The 12,985-nt window shown below is 46.4% G+C and overlaps 1 protein-coding gene across 3 annotated transcripts in view; it reads left to right on the top strand.

Moving 5' to 3' along the window:
• LOC106604933 (slit homolog 3 protein) overlaps nucleotides 1-12,985 on the top strand; it is a 199,708-nt gene that overhangs the window by 140,186 nt on the left and 46,537 nt on the right. For all 3 annotated transcript variants that reach the window (XM_014200077.2, XM_014200078.2, XM_014200079.2), the window contains 6 exons: nucleotides 1,214-1,285; nucleotides 3,837-4,000; nucleotides 5,168-5,312; nucleotides 8,577-8,648; nucleotides 9,070-9,141; nucleotides 11,386-11,457. In XM_014200077.2, coding sequence (XP_014055552.1) covers nucleotides 1,214-1,285; nucleotides 3,837-4,000; nucleotides 5,168-5,312; nucleotides 8,577-8,648; nucleotides 9,070-9,141; nucleotides 11,386-11,457 — 597 coding nt within the window. The remainder of the gene's footprint in view (nucleotides 1-1,213; nucleotides 1,286-3,836; nucleotides 4,001-5,167; nucleotides 5,313-8,576; nucleotides 8,649-9,069; nucleotides 9,142-11,385; nucleotides 11,458-12,985) is intronic.

Genomic DNA, 12,985 nt, shown 5'->3' on the forward strand with positions numbered 1-12,985 from the left:
TTGTCTTGGCTGTGTGCTTAGGGTCGTTGTCCTGTTGGAAAGTGAACCTTCACCCCACTCTGAGTTCCTGAGCGCTCTGGAGCAGGTTTTCATCAAGGATCTCTCTGTACTTAGCTCCGTTCATCTTTCCCTTGATCCTGACTAGTCTCCCAGTCCCTGCCACTGAAAAACATCCCCACAGCATGATGCTGTTACCACCATGCTTCACCGTAGGGATGGTGCCAGGTTACCTTCACATATGACGCTTGGCATCAGAGCAGAGAATCTTGTCTTTAGGTGCTTTTTGGCAAACTCCAAGCGGGCTGTCATGTGCCTTTTACTGAGGAGTGGCTTCTGTCTGGCCACTCTACCTTAAAGGCCTGATTGGTGGAGTTCTGCAGAGATGGTTGTCCTTCTGGAAGGTTCTCCCATCTCCACAGAGGAACTCTGGAGCTCTGTCAGAGTGACCAGATACTTGGTCATCTCCCTGACCAAGGCCCTTCTCCCCCGATTACTCAGTTTGGCTGGGCGGACAGCTCTAGGAAGAGTCTTGGTGGTTCCAAACACACCTTCAATGCTGCAGAATTTTTTTGGTAGCCTTCCCCAGATCTGTGCCTCGACAAAATCCTGTCTTGGAGCTCTTCAGACAATTCCTTTGACCTCATGGCTTGGTTTTTGCTCTGGCATGCACTATCAACTGCGGGACCTTATATAGACAGGTGTGTACCTTTCCAAATCATGTCCAATCAATTGAATTTACCACAGGTGGACTCCAATCAAGTTGTAGAAACATCTCAAGGATGATCAATGGAAACAGGTTGCATCTGAGCTCAATTTCAACTCTCATAGCAAAGGCTGTGAATACATTTATTTGTAATAAATTTGAACAATTTTCAAAAAACCTGTTTTCGCTTTGTCATTATGGGGTGTTGTGTGCAGATTGATGAGGAAAACAATTCATTTAATCCATTTTAGAATAAGGCCGTAACGTAAACAAATTGCAGAAAAGGGAATGGGTCTGAATACTTTCCAAATGCTCTGTATATCACCTCTGGATACACTGAGATAGATACAGTAGACATTTGTGTTGTCTTTTTGTTCATTTCTTTAGATCTGTGTGTTACTTTCTTACTCCTATGCCTTTTTCTTTACTTGTGAAACCCGATGACTGTCTTTGTGGATTGTGGCTATTGTTTCTAAATGTACTGTCGGTCTCTCTCGTCTTCTCTTGCAGCACCCTCAACAACAACAACATCACCCTCATCCCTCTGTCCAGCTTCAACCACATGCCCAAGCTGCGGACTCTGTGAGTATATGACGAGGATACCATTGGCTGTGTCCCAAATGCTACCTTATTCCCTATACAGTGCACAACTTTCGACCAGAGCCCTATGGCCATGGTCGAAACTAGTGCACTGCGTAGTGAATAGGGTGCCATTTGGGATGCAGCCATTGTGAAATACCGACCAAGTAGCTGAGTGGAAACAGGATCCATCTCAGAACATTATTATTCCATAATGAGTGGTCATCTCTCCGTTGTTTCATGCTTATAATCGTTCGAGCCCCATTACCTCAACAAGGCACAACTTCTTTAAGTTCACGAGTTCTGACTCCCTATAAAAACCCTGGGTCAAAGACATTGTTGAGTTCAAACCCTGGATCAACCCTGGGGCAACTCTGATGAGTGATTGGGCGGGTGGGGGGGAGGGGCATCTCCGGTCGCCATGGCGATGGCATGCCAGCTCACTAGGGTTGTTTTCCTAGAAACCCCTGGGGGGTCTGAGGGCGCAGACCTTGTATTTGTCTCTGTCCCCTGAGATCTGTGTTGTGCATGACTTTGTCACTGTACCCATTTCACTCACATTATCTCCCCAACCACAATCAATACAAATAATTACATAGTGCTCTACCTTGCCGGGATGTTTCTCTTCTGCGGCTGACCTTGGTTATTAAACAGTGGGCTCTGGGATACTTTGGTTATTATTACCATGTGGTGTGAGTGTTCCACTGCTGCACGATCCAAGGGGAGCATAAATAGTAAGGGGGTGTCCGCAGCAGGCGGGCAGACAGACAGACATACAGACAGCCTTTGACGCTCGGGACCCATCTCAGACCCGCAGTGTTTGTGACCCTGTGACCCTGCGGTGTCCTCCCCTCCAGACCCCAGCCTCCAGACTCCAGCCTCCCCAGTAATCATCTCTTTTCCTGCCTGCTGTCTGTGCTCCTCGGGGGCCTGAGGTCTGGAGCTTAGAGCTGTCCGCTCTGCTACAAGCCCCATGGCTCAGCAGTCTCCCCATCCCTATCCCCTCGCCTCCTCCTCGCCTCCTCAGAATTGAATTTGCTGACGCTGGGATGGCCGGCCTTCTGCTCCCTGGCCAGTATTGAATTATCTGAGCCGAGGCTCCCCCTGCTTCCCCCTACCCCACCCGCCCCTACGTCCCTGACTCCCAGTTCCTTTGTACTGTATTTTCTGGCTCTAATATCCCTGAGATCTCTGTATTGAATTTGCTGCTTGTAAAAACAACTTATTAAATCAAATGTTTAGAGATGTCTGTAATCCATTTAGCAGGGATGGGGGGGAGGGATGGAAAGGTGGGTGGCTCCAGGTTTCTGATGAAATAGCTTAGCTAACCTCCCCTCTGCCCTCTCTCTCTCTCCCTCGCTCTGTTTCTCGCTCTCTCTCTCTCTTTCCGTTCCTCTCCCCCACTCTCTTTTTACCAGCTTTGTCCAGCAGCCATTCAATTAGATCAAATGATATCACCCCCATGGTGAGTTACCGTTCAATAACGGGACAAATAGAGAGCGAGGGCTCCTACTGCGAAGGGGATAGTTAGTCTAGTCATTTTCACAGTGTGTGTCTGTGTGGATCACTGGGTGAGCTGAGGTGCCCTTTTGTGCAGGTTCTGAAGATGAGCACCTAGCTCACCTCACTCACACACTCAAAACACACACACACACACACACACACACACACACCGACACACAGCCGACCGCCGAGCGGTGGTGTATGAGCCCTGTGCTCCGTCTCAGTGTGTAGCTCATCTCGCCATCCCTCCATCTCTCTAATCCCACTCGTGTGTAATTAATCCGGAACAACGGGTGGCTATAAACTGGATTTATAATGGGAAGAGCTCCATTAAAACTACAACCCACGCTGTTATCCTCAATGAGCAATTCCTGTCCCCTAACCGGATCGCACCCGTATTTCATTCGCCAGATTTTTTGAAAAGGATAAAGTAACTTTTTGATTTGCTGACATGACTCTTCCTCCTACCGCCAAGCGCCCCCCCCCCCCGCTCCCTCTGTTTCCCCTCCTTTCAGCTCCTCTCCAGTCGGTCTCGTAATGACTGTTGAGAGATAGTGATTTAGCCCCTGTGTGTCGTGTCCTGTCCTCTTCTTTGGGAGAGCTGCCATACTGTTGAGGGAGACCTTGACGAAATGAAGGTGTTGGCTGAGAGAAAGGGCCCGTTCTTGCGTCTGCAGATGGATTCACATTAGTCGCTTTTATGCGCCGGTCTTGGATATGACAACCACAGCATCTCTGTCAAGGACGGAGGAGTCACAGAGTCATAAACACAGCAGGGCTGCCATGAGTAAATGAGAACTCCAAATGTTTTTGATCTGCTGGGCAGCCTCAGACCTAAGAAAAAGTCAATTTCATTGTCACTCTAAACACATTTTGGAGCATATATTGCGGTGAGTGGATTCTTCTACTCAGCCTTAGATGTGGTCATTTTTCTAACGCATTATGTCATGCCACTGGCCCTCTACTGTGGCTCTCTCTCCTCCCACCCTCTGCAGCCAACAACCCGCACTTACCACTGCTGTTCCCTCTCTCTCCGCTCCACCCTTTGCAGGCGTCTGCACTCTAACAATCTGCACTGCGACTGCCACCTGTCCTGGCTGTCCGACTGGCTGCGGCAGAGGCATGGCCTGGCCCCCTTCACCCAGTGCATGGCCCCCGCCAGCATGAGGGGCCTCAACATACCTGATGTCCAGAAGAAAGACTTCACCTGCACAGGTATGCACTGAACTAAATCACCATGACAACACACTGTACTAAAAACAGCACAAGAACTACTCATGTTATCTACAAATGAACAGGGTCTTTTATAGTGCGGAGTGAAAAGCCAATGAATCAGTGGAATCGGTTGGTGGTCTTGTTTTAATTGACTCCAGGATGTAATTGGTAAAAGGGTTCATGGTTGGGCCTAATGAACAGCTCCCACCCCCTCCCTGCAGCCATTAATCAGCTGATGAATTTCCAGCAGGCAGCCACAGCAGAAACACAGTCCTCTGCCTTAGAGGCAGCCCCGTAATTAACCTGCAAATAAAGACAATAACACAGCAGAGATGGGGAGAGAGAGAGAGAGAGAGAGAGAGAGAGAGAGAGAGAGAGAGAGAGAGGAGATAGGGAGGGAGAGAGAGAGACAAAGAGAGAAGGAGAGAGAGAGGAGATAGGGAGGGAGAGAAAGATGGATAGAGGCATACCCTGTGCTGATGATTATCCCTGCTTTGTTACAGCCAGCAATAAACAGCCATTTTATGTCATTGACTTGTATCTCCTGCCCTTTATTTTGATTTATGTTCCTTATTCTAGAGCTTTGTTAAGCTGATTCAACATGACACATGGGGTTTTAACTAAGCTTTTTATTTCATTTTGTATTAAAGTGTGCATAATCTCTCTTTATTTTGCTCTCACTCCCTCTATCCTCTCCCTCCATATCTCTCTCACTCTCTCTCTCTCTCTCTCTCTCTGTCCCCCTCCTCCCCATCCTCCCCCTCTGCCTGCCCCCCCCTCTCTCTTTCTTTCTTTCTCTCTCTCTCTCTCTCTCTCTCTCTCTCTCCCCCAACCCCCGCCCTCACTCTCTCTTTATCTCTCCCCCAACCCCCCCTCTATATCACTCTCTCTCTTGCCCATCCCCCCTCTCTCTCTCTCTCTCTCTCTCTCTCTCTCTCTCTGTCCCCCTCCTCCCCATCCTCCCCCTCTGCCTGCCCCCCCTCTCTCTTTCTTTCTTTCTTTCTCTCTCTCTCTCTCTCTCTCTCTCTCTCTCTCTCTCTCTCTCCCCCAACCCCCGCCCTCTCTCTCTCTTTATCTCTCCCCCAACCCCCCTCTATATCACTCTCTCTCTTGCCCATCCCCCTCTTTCTCTCTCTCTCTCTCTCTCTCTCTCTCTCTCTCTCTCAGGCCCAGCTCAGGCGGAGCCTCGTACCTGTGTTCCCCAGGCGTCAGTATGTCCGATCTCCTGCACCTGCAACAACAACATTGTGGACTGCCGTCACAAGGGCCTGACTGAGATCCCTGCCAACCTGCCCGAGGGCATCGTAGAGATGTGAGTGTACTAGCTTTTTAACAGTCACTACCACTTTTACTAATGTGTATCCCTCTTTGCCTCCCTTCATTGAAGGAAGCCTACACTCAGAACATTGTGTAGTTAACATTGTACAAAACGTTCCTATGTGTTTATTTCTTACCTCTGCTCCAGTAATGGAACAAACTCAATTAGCAACATCAGTTAACAGGCTCATTACTGCTGCTTGTTCAGGTGCATGGTGGCTCTGTTCTGTACTGAGACTGAGGCACAGTCATCCTCTCCTATCCTCTGGGCTGACTGGCTGGATTACTGGCTGACTGGCTGGATTGCTGGCTGACTGGCTGGATGGTCCAAAAAGGGTTCTCTAACTTTTTAGGGCTGGGGAACCCTTTTGTGTTAGCAAATTCATCAGGGACCTCATAATCAGAACACAACTTGAGTGCAATAGCAATAGCCTACAAGGAGTTTTACTATGACGTCTGCAGTACATGGCTGGACGAACCAAGTCTCGGGCCCAGGGGAGGAACATAAAGAAACCTGTCTCTTGGCATCAGAGAGAAAAATGTGCAGTTTTCAAGCTCATTTTCCCATGAGGCAGAGATATCTTTTGTTGTTGCAGCTTTAAAGCTAATATCCTGTAATTCTACAAATTTTGCCATGCGGAAAGAGAAAAACTTGGCAGTTTTAAAGCTAAATTACAGTGCATTTGTGTAAAACGAAATATATATAAAAATTGGGGGGAATAGTATTGAGTTGAAAAAATTATAGTCGGTGGAATACTGTGGATACCCTGTGAGCTTCCCAGGTCCACGTTGCCCAGCATTAAGAACATGCATTGTAGAAGAATAATATCACATTGTATTGTATTACACACTTTTAACTTATTCCATGGATCCCATGGCCAATAGTCATCTAATCTGTTGTTGGTAATATTCATTTAAAAAAAGAGAGATCTGGTCGCGAACCCCTGCAGTACCTCCGCCGACCCACTTTGAGAACCGCTGCACTAAAGCCAACAGAGCAGCCCCACACAATTATCCCCCGAACAATGAGGGGCCAAATCAGACCTATTAGAACTGTTCAAGGACGCTGGGCTTCATCTCCAGCACAGCGGAGGCCCCTGCACTCAGTCAGACACATAGGTGTACCCCTTCACCTCTGTATCTTCTCTCACTCTGCCTGTCCCAGCTCAGGGCGCTGTGCCTGGGGCAGTGGGCAGCCCTGCAAAGCGGCTCAGACATTTCTCTGCACCCCACGTGGCCTGGTCAGGGGCTTTCCTCACTGAGATAAAGTACAGCTTTTCTATGAACCGACCACCCTTGTTTGGGTCTGTGTCTGCGCTCGTGTGTGTCCACTGCGTCTTGCCATGCCACAGGCTGATTGGAGTTCCGCTTTACAGCGTGTCCATATAACCTCAGTCAGGTTATTTGATATACATATCGATTGCTCCGACTCTTGTTTGCACTGAAGAACAGGTGGGTCATTTCTCTGATATGTACAGCGTCTACACCGCTGTTGTTATGCCAATAGTGTGTAACCTTTGCATAACAAATGGATACGTTAATGTAGGATACATTACTCCAGCGCTTACCTTAGCCAGAAACAATATTCTGCTAATGAAATGATGTATTGTCAGGACTTTACTGGGTCTCGTTTCTCTGAAAATTGTTTTCAGGTTCCTCTGCCAGGTTCGAATTACTGTTACACCCACCGCACAGTAACAACAGCCAAAACAACCTCCACTCAATCTGCAGTTTAGGAATCAGAGTAAATAGATCCCTCAGTGCAGAGCTCTACAATATATGTCTTTCTATAAAATGTTCTTGTTCCTGTTGAAATATAGATATATACAATTACTCTGGGTTAGGGTTGCAAAGCTACCGGTAATATAGCAAAGTTACCAGAGTCTTCGGTAATGTTGGTAATTAACAGGTAATCTATGGAAATCTATGGTAACTTTGGTCATTTCTACTTGAATGATTTGTAAAAATGTATTTGTATGCAGTATAGTATAATACTACATATTGATAAATTTTTACAAGTTATTCAAGTAGAAATTACCAAAGTTACCATAGACTGCATATACATTTTTTATATCTGTGTCCGTATTGTCCATGAGTTTCTAGTGGATAGACCATATGGTTCAAGAAAAAATTGCCTAAATAATGAAAAAAGCATCTAATCAACAATTGTATTATTTTCAATTAACTCTGGTCCAACTATGGTCTTTTTTCACAACTGCCACCAGTTTGGCCCGAAATCATTTACAACAAAGACATGTTGGATATAGTCAAATAAATAAAAGTGTGTAAAACTATTTTTTAAGGATATTTCATGCTCAAACTCTCATATTAAACCTCAATGGCATTAACTAAGTTGATGGTTTATATTTAGGATAATGCTTTTCAGCTTTGTCATTCTATTTTGTATTTTAAAATCATCATTAAATATATTTTACATGTGATAAGGCCACACAGAGGGCCAGAGATAATTACAGACACCTCCCACAGGGCACACAGACATCAATTCAACGTCTATTCCACGATGGTGCAACGTAATTTAATTGAAGTGACATGGAAACAACGTTAATTCAACCAGTGTGTGCCCAGTGGGATAATCTGAAGTACCCAAAAAGGCACCTAGATGTCAGCTGATTAAATTCCATATATTCTTTGAAAGTTACCAAAATTCTGGTAGTTTACTGGTAAACTTGGAACATTTCCAGTAATATACCCTCCCTTTGCAATCCTACTCTGGGAGATAGGGGTTTTGGGCATGGACACTGCTTAGAGTACTTATCCTCCTCCAGAGTTCCTTCCTCACTACGACCCAGGCCAGCAAGACAGGATGGATGGATGGTGATGTAGTAAGGCAGGGAGACAGAGGTTGGAATGGGACTGGGAGATGGGATGGAGGGTGTGGAGGGGGAGAGGAGGGCCCTGGGTGCTGCAGTACGTCCCATCACTCAGTGAGACGGATGACCCTGGCCCAGTAGCTCTGTGATTCTGGATCCCTGTCTGTCCGCTGTACTGTCACCCAGCCCCTCCCCAGAGCGACACACACCACCATTGCAGCCCACCTCCATCCTCTATCTCTCTGACAACACAGCCCTGGACATTAACACACATACACACACACACACACACACACACTTTCTCCCATGAAATGCCATCTGTATATGTAACTGTGAGCCCAGGATAGTTGAGAATGTATTTACCCCTAAAGTAACCTGCTGCTATTCTCTCTCTCTCTGTCCCCCCCCCCACACCCTCCTCCCTTCAGTCGTCTGGAGCAGAACCTGATCAAGAACATTCCTGCTGGAGCCTTCTCTCCATACAAGAAACTTAAGAGAATGTGAGTCTGACAACCCAGGGCGTTTTGGGATAACGCTCTCCACCTCCTTTATTTTGCAAAGGGCAAAGGCTTGAAACTGTATCTAACATGCGAACGGAGCGAGACATAGACCCACATACATACACATGAACAGTGTCCAGCATTCTCTGCACGTTAAGCTCCAACTACACACACTGCTGTTCAATAATGCATATGGGACAGCGGTGGCAGGAAGACTGACATGCCCTTGCCACTCCTTCTCTCACGCACGCACACACACACACACACACACAAGCTCCTCCTGTTTCCCTTTTTGATGTATTCAGTCATGCATTTTGTTAGACATTTCTGGGACAATTGTCCATTTCCATCACAATGTCTTTGCTCATGCATCCAATCCAATCTCAGCCTTTCTGTCTCTCTCTCACCAATGTTCTTCCAGCGACCTGAGCAAGAATCAAATCTCTGATATCGCCGCCGATGCCTTCACTGGCTTACGCTCCCTGACTTCACTGTAAGTGAAACCCACCTGCATCTTAATACAAACAAACACACACACACACACACACACACACACACACACACACACACACACACACACACACACACACACACACACACACACACACACACACACATGCGACAACAGTGGAGAAATAATGAAAGACTTCTTCGGTCTTGCCGGCGTCCGGTAATTGCAAACAAGATAATTAAAGTCCGGTGGCGGGCGGCATGGCGCTTCTCCTTGACAGCTGACTCTAAGATGGCAGGACAGCCAGGTGGAGCAGGGGAAAGCAAATTAGGACTGAGCATCTAACACAGTACAACACAGCGGCTTGGCATCTGCGACGGCGGGGACACAACGCACGCTTCCATTTAAATCACTGTGTCGATGTGACAGAGACACCAGCCGACGGCAGACACTCGGGCCCATGCATATTAATCCAGCCAATCAGCAGACACGACAGGGAATTCATCTTCCTCTGTCTGTGCTTGCGTCCCAAATGGCACCCTATTCCCTACGCATTGCCCTACAAAAACAGTGCACTGTATAGGGAATAGGGTGCCATTTGGGACGCGGCCTCTTTGTCTGGAGGCCCGACCTGGTGCCAATCACAGCACCAGGCTGAAAGAGACTGAAGATTCATTTGCTCAGGGTGTCATTAAATATTATGTGCATGTCATGTACTGTCAGGCTGGGAATGGGAATAAAGGGGGAAACCTGATAGTACAGTACACATGTACTATACAAACACACACACAGTAAGTAAATCTACACTGAACAAAAATAAAAACGCAACATGCAACAATTTCAAAGATTTTACTGAGTTACAGTTCATATAAGGAAATCAGTCAATTGAAATAAATTCATTAGTCCCTAATCTATGGATTTCACATACCTGAGGATTCAGATATACATCTGTTGGACACAGAGACCTTTAAAAAAAATGGTAGGGGCGTGGATCAGAAAACCAGTCAGTATCTGGTGTGACCACCATTTGCCTCATGCAGTGCGACACATCTGCTTCACATAGAGTTGATCAGGCTGTTGATTGTGGCCTTGGAATGTTGTCCCACTCCTCTTCAATGGCTGTGCGAAGTTTCTGGATATTGGCGGGAACTGGAACACGCTGTCGTACACGTCGATCCAGAGCATCCCAAACATGCTCAATGGGTGACATGTCTGGTGAGTATGCAGGCCATGGGGAAAAACTGGGACATTTTCAGCTTCCAGGAATTGTGTACAGATTCTTGCAACATTGGGCCGTGCGTTATCACGCTGAAACATGAGGTGATGACGACGGATGAATGGCACTACGATCTATGTGCATTCAAACTGCCATTGATAAAATACTATTGTTTTCGTTGTCCATAGCTTATGCCTGCCCATACCATAACCCAACCGTCACCATGGGGCACTCTGTTCACAACTTTGACATCAGCAAACCACTCACCCACACGACGGCATACACGCTGTCTGCCATCTGCCCGGTACAGTTGAAACCGGGATTCATCCATGAAGAGCACATTTCTCCAGCGTGCCAGTGGCCATCAAAAAGGTGAGCATTTGCAGATTGAAGTCGGTTATGATGCCGAACTGCAGTCAGTTCAAGACCCTGGTGAGGACGACGAGCACGCAGATGAGCTTCCATGAGACGGTTTCTGACAGTTTGTGAAGAAATTATTTGGTTGTGCAAACCCACAATTTCATCAGCCGCCCGGGTTACTGGTCTCAGACGATCCCGCAGGTGAAGAAGCCAGATGTGGGGATCCTAGTCGGCAGTTGTGAGGTCAGTTGGACGTACTGCCAAATTCTCTAAAATGAAATTGGAGGCGGCTTATGGTAGAGAAATTAACATTCAATTCTCTGGCAATAGCTCTGGTGGACATTCCTGCAGTCAGCATGCTGATTGCACGCTCCCTCAAAACTTCTGTGGCATTGTGTTGTGTGAGAAAACTGCCCATTTTAGAGTGGCCTTTTATTATCCCGAGCACAAGGTGCACCTGTGTGATGATCATGCTGTTGAATCAGCTTCTCGATATGCCACACCTGTCAGGTGGATGGATTATCTTGGCAAAGGAGAAATGCTCACTAACAGCAATGTAAACAAATTTGTTCACAAAATTTGTGAAAATAAGCTTTTTGTGTGTATGGAACATTTCTGGGATCTTTTATTTCGGCTCACGAAACATGTGACCAACACTTTATAAGTTACACTCATATTTTTGTTCAGTATAAATGTATGTGTCTCTACAGGGTCCTGTACGGGAACAAGATAGCTGAGATTCCTAAGGGCCTGTTTGATGGGCTTGTCTCTCTTCAGCTACTGTAAGTACACATGTGTACTGTCCTATACTATGCTATAATGTACTGTACTATACTGTACTGTACTTTACTATACTGTACTGAAGCTCTATGAATTGGTTGTAACGACCACAACTCTGTGTTTGTGTACCTTATTTTCCACCCTGTCGGTTTGTTCCTATATTTTCAGCTTATGTTCCTTCTAAGCCTTTTTTGTTGTTGTTGCATATCCTTTGCATGTATGTGCATGCGTTCCCAGTGTGTTTGTGTCTCTGTTGCATAAGCTAGTTCACTCTGGCAGAGGGTTATGATACGGATCGCAGTGGAAGAGCAATAGTTCATGTTCTGCATTTCCCCTCATAAAACCAAGTCGAGCACAAGGAAGCCGAGAGTGTCGAACCTCGAAACCCTTTTAGAGTCTGAAACGGACCATTTGGGCCGGAGAGGGAGCGCCTCATGCAACATCATTAGCATTTAAATTGGACCTGATTACAAAGCAGATCTCTCACACCTAGTTATATTGATGTAGACATGGAAACATAGCTCAAACATAATGACTGTGTTTAATGGTCTAATTTAAGGAAATCTGCTGCTCTTTAATGCTGCTGACTGTTGGTGCTTGTTGAAACACACACACAGACACACACACACACACACACACACACACACACACACACACACACACACACACACACACACACACACACACTGTAATGATTTAGAAGATGGAGGGGGAATGAATTATGGAGATATGCAGGATGCTTAGGGTCTCTCCTCTCTCTTACTGGTATGTCAGCGAATCAGAGTCTCTCCAGTAAAGTGCACATCAGCGTATTACCCACCCACCCACGCACGCACGCACACACACACACACACACACACACACACACACACAACACAAACACAAACACACACACAAACACTAGCAGCACGGCACACTGACTGGTATGGCTCAGCGATTCACCCTGTCTTTCTTGTCATCGACGCTAATGATGTAAATGACCTACTACGTTGGGATAGGCCTGTTCTTTTTACAATTTAGTTTAAATTTTGAATAGAGACATGGAAAAATCCATGGAAAATCTGCACTGTTTTTCTTTCATTCTTTCATCACTGTTCTTTTCCAGTTGGGTTTAAAATCCCTCCCAAATGTAATTAGTTCTCCCTGTGAGCAGCAGCCTAACGATGCGTGTGTTTGCTCTGCGACAAAGCCTCATTAGAATGCCTCTCAATAATTGAACAAATGCTGCTCAACGTTAGTCAAATGTCAGGCAGGCTGAGAGGGAGAAAAAAAAGGAGAAAGAGAGATGTAGAGAGAGGGAGAGAGAGAGAGGAATGGATGGGGGGGGTGTGCAGAGGTTACTAGGCGAGCTAGTTATGGTAGAAATGCCACAGTAGAGCTGACACAACCAAGGCTGCCACCTAGCAACTTGGCTACATTAGCTAATGGACAGCACGGAGGGAAGGACAGCGGCATAGCTCTGCACATAGAAATATAAAAACTAGAATGGACATCCCCATTCAAGTCAATGTAATTCTAATTATATGGCTA

This window comes from Salmo salar, chromosome ssa05 (genome assembly GCF_905237065.1).
Source record: "Salmo salar chromosome ssa05, Ssal_v3.1, whole genome shotgun sequence".
Classification (NCBI taxonomy): domain Eukaryota; kingdom Metazoa; phylum Chordata; class Actinopteri; order Salmoniformes; family Salmonidae; genus Salmo; species Salmo salar.